We start from the raw sequence: 26,220 nt of genomic DNA on the forward strand, positions 1-26,220 counted from the left end.
TCAGTCTCCCATTTTCCCACATCCCTTCCAACATTCATCATTATCTTTTCCTGTCATCCTAGACAATCTGAGAAATGTGTAGAAGTATCTCAGAGTTGTCTTAATTTGCATTTCTCCCATCAATAATGATTTGGAGAACTTTTTCATATGGCTAGAAATAGTTTCCATTTTTTCATCTGAAAATTGTCTATTCATATCTTTTGACCATTTATCAATTGGAGAATGGCTTGATTTCTTATAAGGAGTTAATTCTCTATATATTTTGGAAATGAGGCCTTTATCCGAACCTTTGACTATAAAAATGTTTTCCCAGTTTATTGCTTCCCTTCTAATCTTGTCTGCATTAGTTTTGTTTATAAAAACTTTTAAATTTGATGTAATCAAAAATTTCTATTTTGTGATCAATAATGATCTCTAGTTCTTCTTTGGTCATAAATTCCTTCCTCCTCCACAGGTCTGAGAGGTAAACTATCCTATATTCTTCTAATTTATTTATAATCTTACTCTTTATGTCTAGATCATGAACCCATTTTGACCTTATCTTGGTATACAGTGTTAAGTATGGGTCAATGCCTAGTTTCTGCCATACTAATTTCCAATTTTCCCACCAGTTTTTGTCAAACAGTGAATTCTTATCACAAAATCTTAGGTCTTTGGGTTTGTCAAACATTAGATTGTTATAGTTATTGATTATTTTGTCCTGTGGACCTAACCTATTCCACTGATCAGCTAGTCTATTTCTTAGCCAATACCAAATGGTTTTGATGACCACTGCTTTATAATATAATTTTGGATTTGGTACAGCTAGGCCACCTTCATTTGATTTTTTTTCATTAGCTCCCTTGAAAGTCTTGACCTTTTGTTCTTCCAGATGAATTTTGTTGTTATTTTTCTAGGTTAATAGTATTTTATTTTTCCAAGTACATGTAAAGAGATAGTTTTCACCATTCATTTTTGTAGAACTTTGTGTTCCAATTTTTTTCTTCCTTCCTTCCTTTACGTCTTTCCCTCCCCAAGATAGCAAACAATCTGATACAAATTAAATTTGTACAATTCTCTTAAACATGTTTCCATTTTTGTTATGTTGTGCAAGAAAAATTAGACCAAAGAGGAAAAATCATAAGTATTAAAAAAAACCAAAGAAGAAAACAAACAAACAAAGAAAAAAAGGTGAAAATATTATGGTTCAATCCATATTCAGTCTCCAAAGTTATTGGAATTGCCTTAAATCACTGCATTGTTGAGGAGTCGAATCCAACATAGTTGATCTTCACATTATCTTGCTGTTACTGTGTACAATGTCTTTCACTTGGCATCAGTTCATATATAAGTCTTTCCAGGCTTTTCTGAAATCAGCTTGCTCATCATTTCTTATAGAAATATAAAACTTTTTAAAAATAGCTAATTTATTTATCATTTCCAAGCCTGTAAAGTCCCTTACATATATGAACACATTTGAGCCTCATAAAAGTCCTTTGAAGGCAGCATTATTGCAATAATAATAGCATTTTAAAGTTTCCAGATTGTTTTATAAATAATATCTCATTTTATCCTCACAACAATCCTAGTAGGTGGGTGCTTTTATGATTCCCATTTGAAGCTCAGAGAGATTAAAAATGACTGCTCTGGATTACACAGCTAAGGCAGAAATTCAGCACAGATTTTTCCTGATTTCATATTTAGCATTTTACCCATTATTAAACCAGGTTGCTTTTCTTCTACATAAAATGCATTTCTAAGTGCTTAATTCCAGTCTTGCACATAGCAGTAGAATCTTTCATTTCCAAGACAAGTATTATTCATTTTGTACAGAATGATTAGACTGAATATGGATTAGAGAAATCAACACCAAAGACCATCTTGTAGGGAGAAATTGACCATCTTGTAGCCATACTAAACTGTACATTAAACTTGGGGCCTCCCCTTCTGTGCCTGATGAAATCATGTGAGGGAGTATAGAGAAAAAGAGAAGGTCCAGGACATAACTTTGGGATATATACTCAATACTCTCACTAGCTGTGAAGGTGATCTCATCTCTTTATAAAGTCTTCAGTGTCTAATGTCCATCAAAAATGGTGGTTTTATTTGAAGGTCAGTTTTCTTATGCTAGATTGAACCTCTTTAATTTCTTCCTAAACAACAGCACAGGAGATTAATTCAAGAATTTGAAGCCTTTGTAAATTGAAAATGAAGTGTCTGCTCTCCTCTTAGAGTAGGAAAAGCAGTCCACTTTGCCCTTTTGGGTGAAGGTATTGCATCTGACAACATATTCTTTCTTCTATTTTCAGTACTAGTCAGAGAGATCATCTGTCTCTCATCTTATTAACAGGGTGCTACCCAAGGTCATCTAATCTTGACTTGATCTCTGCTGTGATATGGTAAAGCATTGATATCTTCTTAGCAACTGTTCCAAGTCAGAAGGTGATTTTCAAATAAAACCACCAGTATTGGTGGACATTGGACAATGAAGAATTTATAGAGATGAGATCACCTCCCAGTTAGTAAGAGTATGGAATGTACTCCTCCTTCCCCAAAAAATTCTGACCTGAACCCTCTTCCATTTTCTCTTTCTCACCTGATAATCTTAGAAATAGGATAAGAGGACCCAAGTATTTATTAAATGCCTACTATGTGTGAAGCTCTTGGGTTAAGTGATTTTATAATTATCTCTTTTGATCCTCACAACCACCATAAGGTAGGATTAAGTGATTTATCCAGGGTCACATAGTTTAATAAATGTCTGAGGTTGGATTTGAACACAAGTATTCAGGACTCTAAGTCAAAGATCCTATCTACTGTGACACCTAAGCTACTCCCTTGAATTCAATTATCTTTATGCAAATGTCTTCCAGATCTCTATGTCTAGCCCTAGCTTTGTGATTCATTCCTACATCATCAATTGTCCACAGGACATTTTTAAAATTAATTTTATAATTATAAAATTTTCTTTTGACAGTACATATGCATGAGTAATTTTTTAAAATAACATTATCCCTTGTATTCATTTTTCCAAAGTTTCCTCTCCCTCCCTCTACTCCCTCCCTTAGATGACAGGCAATCCCATACATTTTACATGTGTTACAGTATAACTTAGATACAATATATGTGTGTAAATCCAATTTTTTTGGTTGCATGTTAAGAATTGGATTCCGAAGGTATAAGTAACCTGGGTAGAAAGACAATAGTGCTAACAGTTTACATTCAATTCCCAGTGTTCCTTCTCTGGGTGTAGTTGTTTCTGTCCATCATTGACCAACTGGAAGTGAGCTGGATCCTCTTTATGTTGAAGATATCCATTTCCATCAGAATATATCTTCATACAGTATTGTTGTTGAAGTGTATAGTGATTTTCTGGTTCTGCTCATTTCACTCAGCATCAGTTCATGTAAGTCTCTCCAAACCTCTCTGTATTTATCCTGCTGGTCATTTCTTACAGAGCAATAATATTCCATAACATTCATATACCATAATTTACCCAACCATTCTCCAATCGATGGACATCCATTCATCTTCCAGGTTCTAGCCACCACAAAAAGGGCTGCCACAAACATTTTGTCACATACAGGTCCCTTTGCCTTTTTTAGTATTTCTCTGGAATATAAGCCCAGTAGTAGCACTGCTGGATCGAAGGGTATGCACAATTTGACAACTTTTTGGGCATAGTTCCAAATTGCTCTCCAGAATGGCCGGATTCTTTCACAACTCTACCAACAATGCATTTGTGTCCCAGTTTTCCCACACCCCCTCCAACATTCATCATTATTTGTTCCTGTCATCTTAGCCAATCTGACAAATGTGTAGTGATATCTCAGAGTTGTCTTAATTTGCATTTCTCTGATAAGTAGTGATTTGGAACATTCTTTCATATGAGTGAATATAGTTTCAATTTCATCATCTGAGAATTGTCTGTTCATATCCTTTGACCATTTATCAATTGCAGAATGGTTTGATTTCTCATAAATTAGGGTCAGTTCTCTATATATTTTGGAAATGAGGCCTTTATCAGAACCTTTAAAAATATTTTCCCAATTTGTTACTTCCCTTCTAATCTTGTTTGCATTAGTTTTGTTTGTACAGAAAATTTTTAGTTTGATGTAATCAAAATCTTCTATTTTGTGATCAATAATGATCTCTATTCTCCTCTGGTCATAAATTCCTTCCTCCTCCACAGTTCTGAGAGGTAGACTATCCTCTGTTCCTCTAATCTATTTATGGTCTCATTCTTTATGCCTAAATCATGGACCCATTTTGATCTTATCTTGGTATATGGTGTTAAGTGTGGATCCACATCTAATTTCTGCCATACTAATTTCCAGTTTTCCCAATAGTTTTTTTCAAATAATTAATTTTTATCCCAAATGTTGGTATCTTTGAGTTTGTCAAACACTAGATTGCTATAGTTATACCCTTTTTTGTCCTTTATACCTAATCTGTTTCACTGATCAACTGGTCTATTTCTTAGCCAATATTAAATGGTTTTGGTGACTGCTGCTTTATAATATAGCTTTAGATCAGGTACACCTAGACAACCTTCATCTGACTTTTTTTTTTTTTCATTAATTCCCTTGAAATTCTCAACCTTTTATTCTTCCATATGAATTTTGTTATTTTTTCTCGGTCATTAAAATAGTTTCTTGAGAGTCTGATCAGTATAGCACTAAATAAATAGATTAGTTTGGGGAGTATTGTCATCTTTATTATATTCGCTCGGCCTATCCACGAGCACTGAATGTCTTTCGAATTATTTAAATCTGACTTTATTTTTTGTTTTTTGTTTTGTACAAGTGTTTTGTAATTTTGCTCATATAATTCCTGACTTTTCTTTGGTAGATGGATTCCCAAATATTTTATACTCTCGACATTTGTTTTGAATGGAATTTCTCTTTGTATCTCTTGCTATTGCATTTTGTTGGTGATGTATAAAAATGCTGAGGATTTATGTGGATTTATTTTGTATCCAGCAACTTTGCTAAAGTTGTGAATTATTTCTAATAACTTTTTATTAGAATCTCTGGGGTTCTCTAAGCATATCATCATATCATCTGCAAAGAGTGACAGTTTGATTTCCTAATTACTTACTCTTATTCCTTTAATCTCTTTCTCAACTCTTATTGCAGAGGCTAGCATTTCTAATACAATATTGAATAGTAATGGTGATAGTGGGCAACCTTGTTTCACTCCTGATCTTACTGGGAAAGGTTCCAGTTTATCTCTATTACATATTATGCTTACTGATGGTTTTAAATATATGCTCCTGACTATTTTAAGGAATAGCCCATTTATTCCTATACTCTCAAGTGTTTTTAATAGGAATGGATGTTGTATTTTATCAAATGCTTTTTCTGCATCTATTGAGATGATCATATGGTTTTTATTAACTTGATTATTAATATGGTCAATTATACTAATAGTTTTCCTAATATTAAACCAGCCCTGCATTCCTGGTATAAATCCTACTTGATCATAGTGTATTATCCTGGGGATGATTTTCTGAAGTCTTTTTGTTAATATCTTATTTAAGATTTTAGCATCAATATTCATTAAGGAGATTGGTCTATAGTTTTCTTTTTCAGTTTTCAATCCACCTGATTTAGGTATCAGTACCATGTCTGTGTCATAAAAGGAGTTTGGTAGGAGTCTTTCATCTCCTATTTTTTCAAATAGTTTATATAACATTGGGGCTAATTGTTCTTTAAATGTTTGGTAGAATTCACATGTAAGTCCATCTGGTCCTGGGGATTTTTTCCTGGGGAGTTGATTAATAGCTTGTTCTATTTCTTTTTCTGAAATGGGACTATTTAAGCAGTTTACCTCCTCCTCTCTACAGGACATTTTGAACTGTATGTCCTATACGCATCTCAATGTAACATGTCCAAAACAGAATTCATTCTTCTTCTCCCCTCCCTCCCTGCCAAATCTATCCCTCTTCTAAAGTTACTTATTACTGGTTTTTTCTTCTTTTTCTTTATTTTTTTTTAGCACATTAATTTATGAATCATGTGGGAGAGAAAAATCTGAGCAAAAAGGGAAAAACCATGGGAGAAATAAAAAAAAAAAAACAGAAAAAAAGAAGTGAACACAGTATGTGTTGATTTACATACAATTCAATCCAATCTTCTTAAGTTCTTTTTCTGGATGCAGATGACATTTTCTATCCAAAGTCTATTGGAATTGCTTTGAATCACTGAACCTCTAAGAAAAATCGTCTTTCACAGTTGATCATCACACATTCTTGATATTATTGTGTACAATGTATTCCTGGTTCTGCTTGTTTCACTCAGCATCAATTCATATAAATCTTCCCATGCCTTTCTAAAATCAGCTTGTTCATCATTTTTATAGGACAATAATATTTCATTACTTTCATATACCACAACTTGTTCAGTCATTTCCCAATTCATGGACATTTACTCATTTTCCAATTCTTTGCTACGACAAAAAGAGCTGCTATAAACATTTTTGTACATGTGGGTCCTTTTCCCTCCTTTATGACTTTTTTGGGATACAGACCCATTAATGGCACTGCTGAGTCAAAGAGTATGCACAGCTTTATAGCCCTTTGGGCATAGTTCCATATTGCTCTCCAGAATGGTTGGAAAAGTTCCTTATTACTGTTGAGGGTTCTATCATCTTTCCAATCACTCAGGTTCTTAACCACAGTATTATCTTTCACTATTCATTCTCTCTCAAGCCATTCCTCAATTAATAAATGGTCAAAAGATATGAACAGCCAATTTTCAGATGAAGAAATTAAAGCCATTTCTAGTTATATGGAAAAATGCCTTAAATCACTATTCATCAGAGAAATACAAATTGAGACAACTCTGAGGTCCCCTTTATACCTCTCAGATTGGCTAAGAAGACAGGAAAAGATAATGATGAATGTTGGAGGGCATGTGGAAAAATTGGGACACTAATACATTTTTGGTGGAGTTGCGCACTGATTCATCTGTTCTGGAAAGCAATTTGGAATTACATATAAAGGCTATTGAATGGTACATAACTCTATTCAGCAGTGTCTCTATTGAGCCTGTATCCCAAAGAGATTATAAAAAAGTGAAAAGGATACACATATGCAAAAATGTAGTGGCAAGGAACTGAAAATTGAGTGGATGCCCATCAGTTGGAGAATGGCTGAATAAGTTATGATATATAAATGTTATGGAATATTATTGTTCCATAAGAAATAATCAGCAGGATGATTTCAAAAAGGCCTGGAAAGACTTACATGAATTGATGCTAAGTGAGATTATATGATGATCAATTCTGATTGGCATGGTTCTTTTCAACAATAAGGTGATTCAGGTCAGTTCTAATGGTCTTGTGATGAAGAGAGCCAGCTGCACCCTGAGAGAGGACTGTTGGGACTGAATGTGGATCACAACATAGTATTTTCAGTTTTTTGTTGTTGTTTGCTTACATTTTGTTTTCTTTCTCATTTTTTTCCCTTTTGATTTTATTTTTCTTGTGCAGCATGATAATAGAAATATATATAGAAGAATTGCACATGTTTAACATATATTGGATTACTTGCCATCTAGAGGAGAGGGTAGGGGGAAAGGAGGGAGAAAAATTTGGAACATAAAATTTTGCAAAGGTGAATGCTGAAAATTATCTATGCATATGTTTTGAAAATAAAAAACTAAAAAATAGTATTTAATTTTTCTAAACACATGCAAAGATAGTTCCCAAGTCCACCCCCCCCAAAACCTGTGTTCCAAATCTCTCCCCCTCTCTTCCCCTCCTCTAGAAAGCAAGTAATCCTATATAGGGTAGACATGTACAATTCTTCTTTTTTTATTTTATAATTATAAAATTTTCTTTTGACAGTACATATGCATGAGTAATTTTTTTATAACATTATCCCTTGTAATCATTTTTCCAAATTATCCCCTCTCTCCTTCTACTCCCTCCCCTAGATGACAGGCAATCCCATATATTTTACATGTGTTACAGTATAACCTAGATATAATATATGTGTGTAAATACCATTTTCTTGTTGCACGTTAAGTACTGGATTCTGAAGGTGTAAGTAACCTGGGTAGACAGACAGTAGTGCTAATATTTTACATTCAATTCCCAGTGTTCCTTCTCTGGGTATAGTTGTCTCTGTCCATCATTGATCAGCTGGAAGTGAGTTGGATCTTCTTTATGTTGAAGATATCCACTTCCATCAGAATATATCTTCATACAGTATTGTTGAAGTGTATAGTGATCTTCTGGTTCTGCTCATTTCACTCAGCATCACCAGTTCATGTAAGTCTCTCAAAGCCTTTCTGAATTCATCCTGCTGGTCATTTCTTACAGAGCAATAATATTCCATAACCTTCATATACCATAATTTACCCAACCATTCTCCAATTGATGGACATCCATCCATCCATTCAGGTTCTAGCCACTACGAAAAGAGCTGCTACAAACATTTTGGCACACACAGGTCCCTTTCCCCTCTTTAGTATTTCTTTGGGATATAAGCCCAGTAGTAGCACTGCTGGGTCAAAGGGTATGCACATTTTGATAACTTTTTGGGCATAATTCCAGATTGCTCTCCAGAATGGTTGGATTCTTTCACAACTCCACCAACAATGCATCAGTGTCCCAGTTTTCCCACAGCCCTTCCAACATTCATCATTATCTTTTCCTGTCATTTTAGCCAATCTGACAGGTGTGTAGTGGTATCTCAGAATTGTCTTAATTTGCATTTCTCTGATCAGTAGTGATTTGGAACACTCTTTCATATGAGTGGATATAGTTTCAATTTCATTATCTGAGAATTGTCTGTTCATATCCTTTGACCATTTATAAATTGCAGAATGGTTTGATTTCTTATAAATTAGGATCAATTCTCTATATATTTTGCAAATGAGACCTTTATCAGAACCTTTAAGTGTAAAAATATTAATATTAGTAGATTTTAAAAAAATTTGTGGACTCTAGTTTAAGAACTATAAAGAACATTAAATGTACTAAAGATCTACTTAGAGATTTTTCTCATTAAAGATTATATTTCCTGATTAAAAAATAGGAATCATAATAATCTCTCTCTTAAGGTTGTTGTAGAGGATAAAATGAGATAATACTTGTAAAATGCCTTTTAATCCTTAAAATGCTATATAAAAAGAAGGGAAGGAAACAAGCATTTACTAAGCACCTACTTTGTGACAGACATTTTGTTAAGCATTATAAATGCTAACTATTATTAAGCTCTCCATGTCTAAAATGGAACTTGTTATTTTTCCTCCTAAAACTGTCCTCCTAACCTTCCCTGTTTTTTTCTTGGTTGCTTGTGGGATTAATCAAACCCTCTAATCCTGCAAGCATTTTTTATTTTAATAGTATTTTATTCTTTCAAATACACACAAAAATGGTTTTCAGCATTCATCTTTGCAAAATCTTGTGTTTCAAATTTGTCTCCCTCTCCTTACCCTTTCTCCTTCCCAAGATAGCAAGCAACCCAATATAGGTTAAACATGTGAGTAACTATTCTTAAAAACCCTATATTTGCCTGATAGTCTTCCTCAGAGATAAGATCACCTAATATATGAAATATGAGTAAAAGTGAATGTTAACATGTTTACTGCATCTAGATAGGATGCTTAATACAGGTTTATTATACTGAATGCTTAGATCTGCTAGTCAATCAGCTGAAGACTTTGTTCGACTGAAGACAATAGGCTTACATAAAACAGGTTTATATAAATCTCAGATGGTGTGAAAATATACATATACACAAATGTACAATACCTGATTTACACAGTCAACTAGAATTTATAAAGTGCCTACAATGTGCTAGGTACATAGCACTACTATGTGCTAAGCAACATAGAAAACTCTTGGCTTCATATCTTTAGCAGAATTTCCTTTTGACCTTTGTTGCTTTCAAAGGGAATCTGATCCTAATAAACTCTTCAGAAACATACTTTGAGCCATATGATAATTGAATTCATCCAGAAAGACTCTTAGGTCCACAGACCTCTGATGCCCCCTCAGCCACTCTTTCCTATGAGAAGCAGCTTTATTCTCATAAATCCTTGAAATCCTTCAATTAGGAAAAAAGCCAACTCATAGGAGCTTACATGGATAATGAGGCAGCTGTGAAATATCCTGGGATACTCTGGTCTATTCATTGGCTAATAACAGGTAGCTAACAACAGTCAATATAACTTATGAAAATGAAAATGAGAGTAACCTAAGACTGGATAAGTTGGTGCTAAATTACTATGAAAGAAAGCTTCATGGAGGAAAAGAGAAGGGGAGAGTCCCAAGCTGATGCAGAGTCCTGTAAAATGTGCTCATTGGTACCAGAGGACCTAGGTTATGGGGGTATAGTGTTTTTTGACAGTGATCTCCAGAAAGGGACCACCATATCAGCTCTACGACTGACAAAGACTGGATTCTACCAAACTGGCTAAAAAGGAGATCACCAAAAAGATCTTGTTCTGAAGAAAACAAGGAAAATGATAGCTTCAAAAGATATATGCCCAATCCTGATGATACATAATTTGGATGCCTATGGTACAATCAGTTCTTTTAGGTTCACAAAGTGGAATGAAGAACCCTAACCCTAACCTTAGGATTATCTTTTGGCCCCTGTGAATACACAGAGCTCTTATAATACAATGAAATTAACAGAATTTCTTCAAAAAAATCTCAGGACCAGATTGCCCTTCTTCTTATATATGTCTCTAACTGGCCCAGGAAGAGAAATAAAAATTGCTCTATTGAGGTAGCAGAAAGTTATAAGAGATGTTTGGAGGACATATGAGTAGACAGGAGGCCACACTCTCCTCTGCTCTATAAGAAGGGAATTAAAAGTCATGAAAGCACAAAACCCATCTCTTTCATTTCTCTCTATTATTCTGCTGTGATATTTACCACTTCTTGTGTTTATCCATTGAAACTCCCCCAGGTCCAAGGGCTACTACCAAGAGAAGGCCTCCCATTACTGACATTGTGTGAAAAAAGTCATACTTCATAAAATCATGGAGGGGCCTGTTGGCAGGGATGGTCCAAAATGGGTTCTCTAACACGTTGATAAAGAGCAGCCAGAATACAAGTGTGAGAGCAGCAAGTTTTGTTTTGAACCCAATGGCCACCAGGATGATGAGAACCATGTTGAAGGCATCTTGGAAGATCTAAGCAGCAAGGTAGAAAGATATGAAAGAAAAATAATCAGTCTAATGACTTCTTGAGTTTATTCCTCTTTTCCCTCCAAAGCTGAGCCTATTTAAAAGATGGAATTGCATTTGGTTTTATTTCCCAAATGTACAGAGAACAGTGGAGCCTATAATGAAATTGTGGGTTGACTGATATAGAGAAGAGAAATAGATTCACAGAATAGTGCTCTGACTGCCTGACTAATTGGCAGGGGCACTTCTGTTACTTCTGGGGCAGATTAGTACCAAAGAATAAAGAAACTGGAAAGACTCAATGGATTATGGTGTTAAATGGTTAAAATCTACATGGAATATCTATGGCCTGCAATAAAGAAGACCAAAGAACATGGGGCTACAGGTTGTGGGCTGATCTCTGCAGGACATGAGGCTTGTACATTTGTAAGTATTGTAACATAACTTGTTTTAAGCTGGTAGTTAGGTTAATTTAAATATGGGTGAGCTATTGGTTAATTTCTCTTATTAAGGTGAGGAACACTGTTCCCAACACATGTTGGGAACAGGAGACAAATCCTTCTGGTCAGTCTCCTGAAGAGCCCTTTCCAAAAACCTTGCAGCCCTAATGGACTTTTCTGTATGGTTGCTTTACTAATATATATTGGCAGATGAAAGGGATGAGCTGAACTAAAGAGTAAAATAAATAATAGTAATGTGTCAAGAGAAGGGAAGTGATTGCAAAAATCAAGGGGAAAAGATGAAACAGATGGGAGTAGAGGAAGACTTTGAAATGTAGGAGAAAGAAGGATAAATGGCCAGGGAAAGGGAAATGAAAGAAAAGTTTGCAGGTCACTTACAGTGAACATGCTCACTTCAAAGTGTAGGAGTGTTATGAACATGAGGAGAAGAAGAACTCTTCCTCCCAGCTGAATGTACTGATGGGGGCAGATGTAATCCAAGGTGGGGACACCAGCAAACATGGACTTCCCTTTTGCTTGGCTCTCAGCTAAGAGGAACAGCAGACCACCACTCAAAGAAACATTTCTAGGAAACCATGGAGAGAGCAGAAGAGGAAAAAAGATCAGTATGTCATACAGCTCAAATCTATCAAAGCAAGTACATGTGACAAATGATAATGTTCAACAAAATTAAGCAAATCCTTCATAGAAAGTTCCATGCCACCCTCATTCCTGCCCTAACAGGAGGACATTTGAGGAGATGCATTCTTTTTTGGACATCCAAATGTCTCCAGTTTAACAGTGGGCAGATGTTGGGAAAAATGTATCTGTTTATTTTCATTGTTCAGGAAAGAGATGATTATTTGGTGCTACTTAACCTTTCTAAATCTCAGCTTCCTTATCTGTAAATAATCAAATGGGGTTAGACAGGCTCTTTTTATTGTTGCAAGTTCAATCGGTGCTTGTTAAACTGAATTTAAAAGCTGTTTTTCTAATGATGTCCTCTTGAAATTGTGATGATAGAAACAGGAAAGATCTATGTTACCCAAACCCCAGTTAGTTCCCCTTCTAGAGCTAAAAATTAATACCCTGAGGCTGGACAATGCACAGCTTTGCAAAACTGCCTGCAGCAAATCTAATGTGCATCCATATACATGGTCACCCTCTGTTGAAAGGATCATCACATTAAATATACCCTGGCTCAGGGCACAACTGCTTCCCCAGCTTTTTGGCTCCACTCCCCAAAGGCCAGGCCTTCTGCTTTTCCGTGACTGATTCACCCACAGCATCATTGAACATGCTAGACAATCCCCAACACTTAATTTCACTTACCTCATTAGGAATCTGAGGTTCCACAAAAGGCCATAGGCCATGACCTACAAAAAGGAGGAAAAAATTAACTCAAGAACAAATTCCCACTTGACACTGGCTACATGTGACTATCCTTTACAAAAATCCTTTGATAAAGCAGGAAATTTGAAAAACAAAACAAAACAAAACAAAAAGAGCATCTGTTCACAATTACTCATTCACATGCTACTTGTAAGGGACTATGGGAAGTTTAGAGGGGGGGTTTATCCTATTGATGTCAAATGGAAACATGTCCAACAATACAATTAATTAATTTTTTTCCCTTTAATACAATTCATTTAGACAAACACTTGTTAGGCAAAATGGCAAAAAAAAAAAATGATGAGAGGGATAAGAAAAGTAAGAAAAAGGGAGCTTTTCCCTTTTTATTAAGAGGAGATCCTTTGAGACCAGACAGACACCATCCCCTTACAGGCCTGCAGCAGGAACAGAAAATATCAAAATATCTTTAGCCTGAGGAGCTCCAAACAATTCAAGTGCTTCTGTTCACCATCATAACAACATGCTGCCTTTCTTCTGAAGGTTTCCAGGACTTTAAAATAAAAGAATGAATTGCTGCTATTTAACTGATGAGATGTGATCTTGGTCATTGTATTGGGTGCTCTAGGAAGGAAAGTATGATCTTGAGGGACCTAATATTCCTGAAATGTAAAGATGAGGTTTGGAAACATAGATGCGTGCTGTTTTTGAATGGTCACAAAGCATAGATTTCCTTTTTCTGACTGGACACAAAGAAATCAGTTATCTTTTTTTATCGGTTACAAAGTATCATTTTCTTTTTCTGGTTGGGCATTTTTATCTTTTTCTGATTAATCAAAAAGGATAAGTTTTCTTTTTTCATATTGGTTGTGAAGTATCTGTTCTTTTTAAAAATGTTTTATTAATGCTTAAAAAACACACAGTCACTTCTTAGTGTCTCTGCACCCTCAACAAGTCTCTTGTATAATAAATAAGAAAAAAATTTGTTTTACTTCAAACAAATTGACCCATTGGTCAGGTGCTGCACCTGCTGCCTACCACCTCTTTGTTATGAGGACAGAGAAGGGGCAACCTTCATTATTAAGTGCCTGTGGTTTTCCTAAGGCTAGGAAACATGTTATTAAACAGGATTACCAGTAAAAGGTTATTATTACCTTGGCAAGAACAAAGAAGATACAGGGAAATGGACTTTTCAATTCTGCTTTCTTGGTTCAATGGTGGAGTTTTATTCACCAAATCCTGTTGCTTCTTCTTATTTTTTTTTAATTAAATGTTTTATTGACAATTAAAAAAAAAACTATATCACAGCAATTTCCAGATTTGCCAACATCCTCTTCATGCCTAGCTCTGACCTTGCAACAGAAAAATGATTAAATGAAACTAATGAATACAATGACTACAGCCCCCATCTCTCTAGAAAGGAAGGAGGTGCATTTTCTCATCTTTCCTCCAGAGCCAACGTTGGTTATTTACAATTAAGTAGCATTGAATTCATTTTAGTGAGGGTTTTAAAAAATTTTCTTGTAGTCATTGTTTTCTTGGTTTTGCTTTGTTCTATATCAATCATGTGAATCTTCCCATGTAAGATCTTTCCAAATCTTTGAATTCCTCAAAATGGTAATTTTGTTCTCAGGATTTTGCTACCATAAACAATGCTTCTATGAATATAATGGGGATGCTTTCCATTTTTGACTTCCTTGGAATACATGCCTAGCAGTGGATTTGTGGGTCAAAAGGTATGGACTGCTGATTTTCCAAAATTGTTTTCTTAAATGGTCAGACCAATTTTTAATTCCATCAACTGTATATGATAATAACAATAAAGCTTATATTTACATAGCATTTTAAGGCTTGCAAAATGTTTTATAAATATTTTCTCATTTTATCCTCACAGCCACGATGTGAGTTAGATGCTATTATTATCCTTATTTTAGAGATGAGGAAACTAAGATAGACACAGGTAAGTGACTTGACCCTGGATCACACAGTTAGTAAGTGTCTAAGGCCACATTTAAACTCAAGTCTTCTTCACCCTAGATCTAGCACTCTGTGCACTGAATCACCTAGCTTCCCCAGGGATAAAATACTCATGAATTTTCCATTCCTGGCAGACAAAGTTTAATTGACTTGTCCAGGGAAAGTGTGTAAGCTCCTAAAACTAAGAAGCCTCTAAAACTAGATTTGAATTCAGGCCTTCCTGACTCTATCCACTACACTACCTAAAAGCCTTAAATATATTAGGGAACCTGTTATCCTGTAGCCCCCCCCCCAGGTTATTCTTATCTCTTATCATCTTCGACAATTTTGCTGAGTATGAGATGAAACTTTAGAGTTGTTTTGCCATGTGGAACATTCTTTCCTATAGTTATTAACAGTTTGTGATTCTTCTTTTGAAAATTGTTTGTTCATCTCCTTTGACCACTTACCCAATGTATAATTGTACTAGTATCCTTCTCACTATTGATCTCTATTCTTCTAGAATCTCCAGAGAAAATGATTCTTCTCTCAACTCAATTTACTGATGTAAACATGGAAAGGAAAAGAGGAAATTGGGAGGAGTCCTTATAATCCAACTAATCCAATGTCCTAATTTTACAGATGAGGAAACTGAGGTCTGGATGAAGGAAGGGACTTTCATAAGTTATAGTAAATGGTAAAAGGGGATCCAAACTTTTCTGATTTGAAATTCAGTATTATTTCCATTAAACTGTCACCTGAAAAAATAGAGGACTCTGTTGGTGACCTTTGAGATAAAGGAAGAGACTCCTTGATGCAGCTCAAGAGACTTGCCAGCTTCTATGTAAGAATGTTGGTGTCAGGGAAGTCAATATTTGTAATGCAAATATTCTGGAAGCAGAAAGGTCAGGCAAGTAGAATTTGACTGCAAAGTACATTGCTAAGCAAAGGTCACTTTTTTAGAGATTGCAAGAAAGTTCTGCTTAGGTAAAGTGGCCAATATTTTTGGCAGCATCATAGGTTTCATAGGATTTTAAACTGGTGAGGACAGGGCCTCAATCCAAAGCTCTCATTTCACAGAGGATGAAAACAAGGTTCAAAGAATAGAAGTGATGTGACCAAAGTCACAGAGTGTAATCAGTGCAGAACTGGGACCTAAGTACATCAGTTGCCTATTAACTTACCTGCATGAAAATGATTCCAAACAGCACAAAACAGGCACAAGGAACACATTTCTGGACTAAAATCAACACACAACCCACTGTAATGGAAAGAATGGATAAACAGTTTTAGAGGTGATACCATTAACTCCCCTCGCTGCATTCTTCAGCCAAGCCTTCTCCCTCCTCCCCAAATTGTACTTACTGAAACCTTTACTGACCCACTCACCTTTCTGTATCTAATCTCCAGCTGCCTTTTTCAACTTCTATGAGCCCCAGAATAGCAAGAAATCTTACCCAACTGCCCAAATGTATTTATCATCCCCAAAATTAATGCCAGGAAAGAGTTGCTGCTCCAAGACATCTTACTGGATTCCTGTTTATTCCACTGCCACCAGGTGTGAATGCCATCCTCCAGGAAGGTGCTGATCAGACAGAGACGAGCCAAATGGGGCAGGAATCTCTTTGTTAGATGAAGGAACTGACAAGTGCAACAATCAAAAGAAAAATGAGGAGGCAAAAAATGCAGAATTGAGGGGCAGGAAACAGGGTGATGTCTTTAAGATACTAATGTCAGATAAGTGAAGAAATCTGCCTTCAAAAAGAGTTTCATTTATAAATTCTTAGTCCATTGGGAGTGGGGATTAGGGTGGGGAAGGCAGGGGATTATTGCTCTGGATTCTTAGAACACTGTACGCTTGTTTTCTGGCATTCTGGCTCTAGCATCCTGATGTACTGGCAGAGAAACCAATACAAGATGGCTAACTCAAAGGTGCCATGGCTAGGCAGCTGCAGATCCAGGGACATTACCCTGGACCGTGAGGTGGCTCTGGATCAATGGATAGACTGCTGGCCCTAGACTCAGGAAGAATTGCATTCAAATCCTATCTCAGACCTTTTTGATCTGATTTTTTTTTTGTGCAGCATGATAAATGTGGAAAATATGTATAGAAGAATTGCACATGTTTAATCTATATTGGATTACTTGCTATGTAGAGGAGGGGGGAAGGGAAGGAGAAAAATTTAGAACACAAGGTTTTGCAAGGATAAATGCTGAAAACTAATTTTTTTGCATGTATTTTGAAAATAAAAAGTTATTGCTAAAAAAAAAAGAAAGAAAGAAAAGAACAGCACTATGCTCATATAATAGCTTATGGTTTAGTTCTCTCTGCTTAGAATATGTCCTTTCTCTCCCCCATCACTGTCTATCAAAATGCCATCAATCTTTTTGGATCAGCTCAAATCTTTCTTCATTTATGATGCCTTCCCCAATCCCAACTATCATAATGACCTTCAATGATGAACAACCCCTATGCTAATCTTCTTGTTCTGCATGGTATTCATCATATTCTCCTTTGCATTCTAGTCATATATCTGCTTGAGCAAGTGGCTAGAAGACAAGATTTGGGGCAAAGACCTGAATCTAAATCCAGTTTCAAAAATTTGTCATTTCTATGACAGTCATTTAACCAAGCTCTCTCAGCTGTAAAAAAGGGTAGCACCTATCAATTCCTAGGATTGTTGTGAGGATCAAATGAGATTCCAGATGTAAAGAACTCTTTTTGAACCTTAAGGCATTATATAAGTACTAGCTAACCCCAAATGGCATCACAAAGAGTCAGACATGACTGAATAAGAACAACTGGAATTTCAAGTTGGAGAAGGAAATGGCAAGCCCTTTTAGTATCTTTGCCAAGAAAACCCCAAATGGGGTCAGGAAAAGTTGATCATGACTGAACTAAAAAATGAAAAAGCAAAGATTATTAGTTGTTTTATCTTTCCTAAGAAGATATAAGTTTCTTAAAGGCAAGAATGTCATAGAACTAATTTCTGCATCACTAGGAGTGCTTAGCACAGGACACTGTGCACAGCATAACATTCAATAAAATTTTAACTAAATTAGCAAATTTAAATGCATCTTCTTATTCTCATTCCTGAATTTCATTGTCATTTATTAAGTGTTTAATACATTCAAAATACTGTTGGCACTAGGGGAGACACGAAGGTCTGTTCTCTCATAGACCTTATGATCTATCAAGGAAAATAAAACATGTACATTTATAGGAATATGTAATAATTGTACATTGACTAGAAAACAGAGAAAGACATGATAAAGACATAATAAGTATCATGGTTGGGAAGGGGGTAAGAGCAGAGAGGAAACTTTTTAGGAATAGGTGACTTTTAAGTCTTCTTGAAGGACAAGTAGAACAGAAATCTCATGTGGTATAAATGATGGAAGTTTCCAAATCATTTAACATGGCAATGCCAGCCAAATTACAATTCCTGTTCCCCCTCATCCCCGCCAATATATGTGGCCATGAAATATATCACCAGGGTTTCTTGTGCTTAAATACCATAATTACCTACAAACAAGCTCCTGCTGTTGCTGTGTTCACCACCACCCTAATTTACTTGTTAGAGTTAGGATTAATGAGTATAGCTAAGTGGTAACAATAGTTTGAGAAGAGCCACCACTGGAGGAAGTGTTTGTGGAGCCAGCACTGGAGGCTGGACAGAGCCAAGGAATGACATCCAGAAGTAAAACTACATGAGGCTAGCAAGTAATGAGTTAATCCCTTGTCAAAGATTGTCATAACTGGATGGCATGGCCCTGGAAGATTACCTAGCCCAGTACCTTCACTTTGTAGAGGAAGGATCTCATTCTAAATATGTTATTTCATTTGATTCTTAGAACAACTTTAAGACATGGTAGGTTTACTTCAGGGCAGCTAAGTGACACAGTGGATAGAGCTCTGGACCTGGAATCAGGAAAACCTGAGCTCAAATTCAGCCTCAGACACAACCAGGTACTAGTTGTGTGATTTGGGCAAGCCACCCCGTCTAATTCAGTTTTCTCATCTGAAAAAGGAAATATAAAAGGAATTGGCAAACCACTCTAGTATCTCTGCCAAGAAACCCCCAAATAGGGTCACTGAGAGTCAGATGCTACTGAATAATAGTAAAATCCCTCTTTTACAGATGAGAAAGGTTAAATCATTGAAACCGCAGGATAATGAAGAATTACACAGTGGCCCAACATGATCAGAATCCAGATCTTTGACTCCCATTTCTATGCTCTTATCATTACATCTAGTATGCTCTAATAATCAAAACAAGTCAACAAATTTTGACAATTGAATGCAAAACCCATCAATCTCAGTACTGGAGAAACTTTAGTTCTTTGGTTAAAGACAATACTCTTGGAAAGCAGGAATTGACTTTTACTTTTCTTTGTGACCCCAGTGCTTAGCACAGTGCCTGGCACATGGTAGTCATGTAATAAATACTAGTTGACTGACAAAAACCCTTAACAAATTAGGTCAATATATTACAGTTCCTGAACTTCAATTTCTGGTAATAATTATTATATATTTGTATCTATATGTAAAAAAAGTCATTAAAAAAGTTTATGATCTGCAGAATCAAAGGATTTAGAATTAGACATGACTTAATCCAATCTTTTCATTTTACATTTAGGCAAACTGATACCATTGAAGGGAGGTGATTTACCCATGTTAAGTAGTATAACTGGGATCTATCTTGGTAATGAGTGGGACATCCTCATGGCTTCTACAGCTATTACTCAACCTATTACCCTAGGCTCTCTACACCCAAATTTATGAGTATAATTCATGAGCAAATGGATTTCAAATGTAACCATATTTTTTAATGCCATATAGATGGTCATGCTTGAAAAGAATACAGAAATTGAAGTGAGAAGACCTGGATTTAAGACCCTGTTATTTATTAGCTGTGTGATTTTGAAATCTGGATAATACTATAGAATTGAAGATCAATTCTTTGATCTTCATTTTCATTTTTAATGGGAATAATTATGTTTGCACCACCTACCTCATAGTGTTATCATGAGGAACATGCATTATAATCTTTAAAGCATTGTAGAAATAAGAGCTATGTAATGTAAAAATAAAATCCTTTGGTTTTGGCACATTAATTTCTGGATTTTAATCCAGAAAGAACCTTGGATAGCATCTAATCCGAGTCTCATTTTACATATGTGGCAACAAAATTTTAGTGACTTGCTCCAAATCATTAAGGTAGTAAATAATAATGAAGGGATATGTTTTAAGGTAGAGGCATATCTCCATTTTTAATCCTCATCAGCTCAATTGTAATCATGAAGAATTATATATATATGACTCAATATTATTAAAGGGATGAATGTTTGTACTACTCAAAATAGCTTATATTACAGTTGGTAGATTAAAAAAATAAAACTACTGTTTTCTTTTAAGTCAGTCAACAAGCATTTATTAAACTTTTACTATGAGTGAGGTATTGTAATAGAAGCTAGGAATACAAAGAAGCAAAAACAGTCACTAGTGGGATCTTGTTGACTGTGGACACTTGCAGGACAACAGAGAGTCTAATTTCAGTTCTAGGGCAGAGAGGATAGCTGTAGTTTGCCCGTATTGGAGGGACCATAGGGAACAAGATCATTTGTGGGATAATGTGGCTGGGACCCCTAATTTTGGCTTAATAGTGCAGAGGAGAGCCCTGAGACAGACTTTAGAAAATAATAGTAAGGAGGACCTGAGGCTTGGGGCCTTATTATCCATATCTTAGAACTACAAATTGATTAATAGTCATTAAAAAGCAAAATAAAATAAAAATAAATAAAAGCAAATAAGCAAAGGAGAAAGAACTCAACCATAGGTAGTTACTGTGGGAATTTAAAAAAAGTCTGGACTCATATTCAAAAGAAGATAGTACAGCTAAAAAAATAAGCCATTCTATTTTCAACAAGAAAGATCAAATGGTCCCAAGCACAGAGTTCTTGGAAGAACTTAAGAAGGACTTTAAAATCAAATAAGAGAGGTCAAGGAAAAATTAAGGAAAAAATAGCAATTGGAGAACATCAAGAAAATTATGAAAAGAAAGTCAACCAACTAGAAATAGAGAAACACAAATTTAAGGAAGACAATAATTCCTTGAAAACTAGAATTGGGCTAAGGGAAGCTAATGATGTTCTAAGACCCCAAGAACCTATAAAGCAAAATCAAAGAAAGAAAAAAAAAGAAGATAAAGTGAAACATCACATCTGAAAAATAACTGATTTGAAGAAAAGATCAAAGATAAATAATATAGGAACAGTCAGGCAAATGAAAATAATGATAATATATCTTGATGCAATATTATAAGAAATTATCAAGGAAAATTGTTCTTTAAGTTCTAGAACAAAAAGGCAAAACAAAAATAGAAAAATATCTACTGATCACTACCTGAAAAAGATCCCAGGAGGAAAACTTATAGGAATATCATAGGTTTTAAAGCTCCCAGATTAAGGAGAAAGTTTTGTAAGCAACAAGAAAAAAAAAGACAATTTAAATATCATGGAGTTATAGTAAGGATTACACAAAACCTAGCAGCTACTACATTGAGGGACTTTAGGTCTTGGAATACTATATTTCATAGAGCAACATAATTGGGGGTTATAACCAAATATGACTTACATATAATCCTAAGAGGAAAAAAATGGTTATTTAATGACTTTCTTGGTTTTGTGACAAAACTCTAGAACTTAAAGTAAAATTTGACATATAAAAGTCATGAGAAATATAAAGTAAAAATTAAAGACCAATTATAAGGGACTCAATAAAGTCAAATTGTTTACTTCACATACATGAAGATATTATTATTGTCTTACGATTGTCATCCTTATTTGAAAAAAAATAGGTTTGAAGAAAAGGTGTAGACTGAACTAAGTATGATGGGGTGAGTCTAAAAAAACCTGTAGGGAGAGATAAAAAATAGTAATTCATACTAATGAGGCATAAAAGGAAAAACTGATACAAAAGAAGTTAGTGGTAGGGAGGGGATAGTGCTAGCATTTTACTCTCATTGGGAATGAATTAAAAAAGAAACAATATAAAAATCCAGAAGAGCATTAATCTTCTAAATTTAGAAAGAATTAAGAGAGCCAGGGTATGGAGTATGAGGAGAGATTAAAGGAGGGCCTTTTAGAGGGGTGGGTAAAGAAATAAAGCAAAGGAGTGAGGAGGAATGGGAAAAATAGGAAGGAGAAAAATATACAAGTAATTATAGCTTAAAATGTGAATGGGATGAATTTAGCCATAAAACAAATGGATAGCAGATTAAAATTTTGAATTGAACAATATATTACTTTCAGGAAACATTATAACAATGAGAGATAAACACAGAGATAAAGAAAAGGGCAGGAGTCGAATTTAGAATGTAAAATAAAGTAGGGATATAGTAATCATGATCTCAAAGTTAAAGTTTAAATAGATTTAATCAAAAGTGACACTGTGGCAATAAAAAAAAATTTTTTTAACCGAATTAAAAAAAAATTCATTTGGAAGAACAAAAAGTCAAGGAACTTCAAAGAAACCAGGGGAAAAAGATGTAAAATAAATAGATTCAGCAGTATCAGATCTTAAACTAGATTATAACATGACAGCATTGTTGAAATGTAAAAAGGATAATTTCAATTATTTTAAGTTAAATTTTTCTTGCATAAACTAAATCTATATAGTCAAGACATGCAGAAAATTGGGGGAAAGCATTCATAGATAATCTCTCAGATAGGATGCAATTGGGTTGGAATATTGCTGTGGAAATGAGTTGGTTGATTTAGAAAAACATGGAAAAGCTTGGATTTATGAGGGAAAATGCTATCTACTTTCAGAGAAACAGATGATAGAAGGAAATGCATGTAATATGATCTTACATATATGTGTATATTTATATCTATCTCCATGCTTAATTGAAGCCTTGTTTAGGGTGGTAATGGGAGGGAAGGGGGAAAAACAGTAAAAAGTATATAGCAGAAAACCGACAAGGAAGCAAAGTAAAGTTGGACAGCTTTGAAAACAATATATAGTGTTCATTATATAGGTTTTCATAAAATGGAAATTTGCTTTATATTGAATCCTCTCTTATGGTCTGTTTTTTTTTTTTAATTTTCTCATTTTGTATTTAAGTTTAAAATAAAAATTTCATCCCCAAAGCCTCAAACTCCAATCTAACAAGGAAAAAACCCAGTTGCTAAGAATGGCAGAAATGGGGTAGGGCCTGAAATTGGAAAGCTAGATATTGAAGCACTGTAATTGTGAAGATTTAAGAAGATAGTGGAAATTTTTTTAGCATGACTTGAAAACACCTGGAAATTAAGACTAACTGGGATACTTGTTTTGGCTCTGCAAAGGAACCCTAGAGGTCTCATTTGTTTCCTTTCCTTCTTTTTTGTTCTACTTCCTTCATCCAGACCAAAAAAAAAAAAGAAAAAGAAAGAAAGAAAGAAAAAAAGAAAGAAAGAAAGAAAGAAAGAAAAAGAAAGAAAAAGACAGAAAGAAAGAAAGAAAAAGGCAAAAGAAACAGGCCTGGGAAAGGAAAATTAATTGCTCAAGCTCAAATTTCTAGTAAGTAGCAGAGCCTGTATTCAAACCCAGGTCTTCTGCCTCAAAATCCAGTACTAGATAAAGCTCAAATTGTACAGATCAAAAACCGCAGCAGTTCTATGATTGCATACTTAAATTGGAGAGGAGGATATACTTAGGCCCCTTACACCTTCAGAGAGACATTTCCTACTTTATTACATGTGTAAACTTTATTATTATTATTATTAAAGCTTTTTATTTAAAAAACATATTCATTGATAATTTTCAACCCTGACCCTTGCAAAATCTTGCGTTCCAAATTTTTCCCTCCCTTCTCCCCTCACCCTCCCTTAATCAGCAAGTGGTCCAATATATGTTAAACATGTGCAATTCTTCTATATATTTCCACAATTATCATGTTGCACAAGAAAAATCAGATCAAAAAAGAAAAAAAAAGAGAGAAAGAAAACAAAAAGCAAAAAACAACAACAAAAAAAGTGAAAATATATATGTTAACTTGAACATGTCTCAACTCTTTTGGTCCCGTTTTCACAATCTATCATTTATAGAGCTTGCATTGTATAAATTTGTTTGCCTGTTATCTTAAACTATAATTCTTTAAGGACAGGAATTGTTTTTTGCTTCCTTTTGTATCTCTAGGCTTAGCATAGTGCCTGCAGTAGAGAAGGTGCTTAGTAAAGGTTTATTGAATGATAAATGTACACGAAAGAACTGGATTAGATAGTGCCTTCCAACCTCAAATCCCAGAAGTTTGTTTACAATTTTTTTTGTTTACAATTTTTTTTTGTTACCAGGGCGCACGTGGTACAAGCAATTGTCAGTTTAGTCTGTTTGACTCCCACACTCTATCCCTCTACTATCCTCTAAAGGGACTGTCAGCATTCCCCTCAAACAACCCATCCCACGAGAGAAAAAAAATACACAGAGCACCCACTCTTTTGGTGCAGAAAAGTCTTCCCGTTTCCCATATCTATCCAAACTTCTCTTAAACTGCCCCCAAATAAGTGCAAGCAAAACTAGTCCCTCCCTCTAAAGCACCTGCTTTCCACACTCCTTAGAGAGTGGTATAATCCAGATCCGCTCTCGGGGCGGGCTGCTTAAGGGGCTGGGGAGTACCATTGTGATGCTGGAATAGGGGAGGGTGAGTTGTGGATGGAAACCTAGCTCACCTGATCCGAAAACTCTTCCGCCGCTTCCATCACGTCCCAGCCTCTGGGTGCCATTGTCGATTCCCAACTACTAGCCGACTGCTCTCTTCTCTCACCGGGTGAGCCTTAGGGACCGCCCAGCACGCTGCCCCATCACCCTAGGGACCGAGAGCAAGGCACGCAGGAGAGGAAGGCGTGGGGTGCCAGACCCTGGGAGGGGCCAGGTTATGGGGCCCGGTTCCTGGTCTGCAAGCAACGAGACTATATTAAAAGTCTATGTGACAGGTCCGGTACTAAGCGCTCAGGATACAAAGAACCGCAAAATGCAATCAGAAGCTCGCGGTGTTATGGAGAGACAACATGCAAACAACTATGTACAGATAAGCTTTTAAAAGGATAAATTGGATACCATCACTGTGCAGAGCATTATTCTAGGAACCTCCGGAAGATACAAAATTTAGCTAAAATGTAGTGCCTGCATGCATCAGCGTTCATAATCTCTTTTGGATAAGACATAAGCAAATTAAATTCCTCAAATACATTGTGTTTTTTAAAATTGAATAGCATATTTTTAATCAACAGAAATCTTACCTTTGACCCCAATATGGGGAGGAGGAGAAAAAAACTGACAAATTGTAAAATTGTAATAAAACAAATTCCATTATAGGCCAAATTCAAGTATATGGATACACAGGCACAGATATACATACATATATACATATATATATATATATATATATATATATATATATATATATATATATATATATATATATATATATATAATGTCAACAACAAAATACAAAATGATCTTATAAACATGTAAAATTTGGAAAAGGAATATAATACATGGGGCAGATTTCTTTACAGAAAGGTGCATATATATATGTAATATATATTATCTTCTGAAAAGAAGCTATATATAAAGCCCTGTTAAATTCAGTGTAGCTCTTTAAATGTGCTTGTAACTTATTATATACTATTATGTTTAATGGAATACTATTCAAATACATTGTTATGTATATCCTTGATGTTTGTTAATGCTTCAATTACATCATCTGTAATCTCCATATCACAGGATAGGATGTACCAAGGCAATCATCAACCCCCTGATGTCGGTATATCTCTTAAACATCTCCTTCCATCCTCTCCTCCCCACTTCTAGGCTTCTTGAGCACATGTGGAGCTGCTGAGGCAGTGGGGAAAAATCCCTAGTTGGAAAAACAAATACCTCTCAGGTCCTTCTGCCTTTCCTCTGTTCAAAAGCAGGCCAAGGCCACAGATCCAATTAGTCCTTCTTGCTATAGTGACCCTGATTTACTTTTATGAACCTTTCCAACTGTTGGCTTTTTTCATATATTTCATACTTTCTTCATAGCTCTGTAGGTTATGGCTCATATCACATAGTTAAGAATGAATGAACTAAATCATTATTCACTGATCTAGCAAACTTTTATTAAATGCCTAGAGTATTCAATGTTCTGGGATAGATGCTGTGAGGGAAACAATTGCCCAGAGGATGATCTTAGTACAGGATATATTTTGGGGCTGCTGTCCCAGGCCCTTAGTTATACCGGCAGGTTGGATTCACAGAGAATAACTGCTATTTTTGCTTAGGATAAATAGGGCATGGTGGTTTTCTAATACTATAA

General features: G+C 35.3%; 1 protein-coding gene across 1 annotated transcript; it reads right to left on the reverse strand.

The window, feature by feature from the left end:
* Positions 1 to 9,247: 9,247 nt before the first annotated feature.
* LOC141552268 (surfeit locus protein 4-like) lies at positions 9,248 to 24,704 on the reverse strand. Its single transcript, XM_074284662.1, has 6 exons — positions 24,590 to 24,704; positions 16,333 to 16,516; positions 16,060 to 16,136; positions 12,902 to 12,945; positions 11,969 to 12,155; positions 9,248 to 11,135 (listed from the first exon to the last, which is right to left on the reverse strand). The coding sequence occupies exons 1-6, from the start codon at positions 24,641 to 24,643 to the stop codon at positions 10,872 to 10,874; spliced, it is 810 nt and encodes a 269-aa protein (XP_074140763.1). The 5' UTR covers positions 24,644 to 24,704; the 3' UTR covers positions 9,248 to 10,871.
* Between the last annotated feature and the right edge of the window lie 1,516 nt (positions 24,705 to 26,220).

Source organism: Sminthopsis crassicaudata, chromosome 1 (assembly GCF_048593235.1).
Source record: "Sminthopsis crassicaudata isolate SCR6 chromosome 1, ASM4859323v1, whole genome shotgun sequence".
Lineage (NCBI taxonomy): Eukaryota > Metazoa > Chordata > Mammalia > Dasyuromorphia > Dasyuridae > Sminthopsis > Sminthopsis crassicaudata.

Bases quoted from the DNA above. Each gene is read 5' to 3' on its own strand.
- LOC141552268 (XM_074284662.1), bottom strand. From the start codon at position 24,643: ATGGCACCCAGAGGCTGGGACGTGATGGAAGCGGCGGAAGAGTTTTCG. The intron at 16,517-24,589 runs GTGAGCTAGGTT...TGCACTTGTCAG, and splicing joins CGGAAGAGTTTTCGGATCAG to TTCCTTCATCTAACAAAGAG. The intron at 16,137-16,332 runs GTAAGATTTCTT...TTTCCATTACAG, and splicing joins AAATACATTTGGGCAGTTGG to TGGGTTGTGTGTTGATTTTA.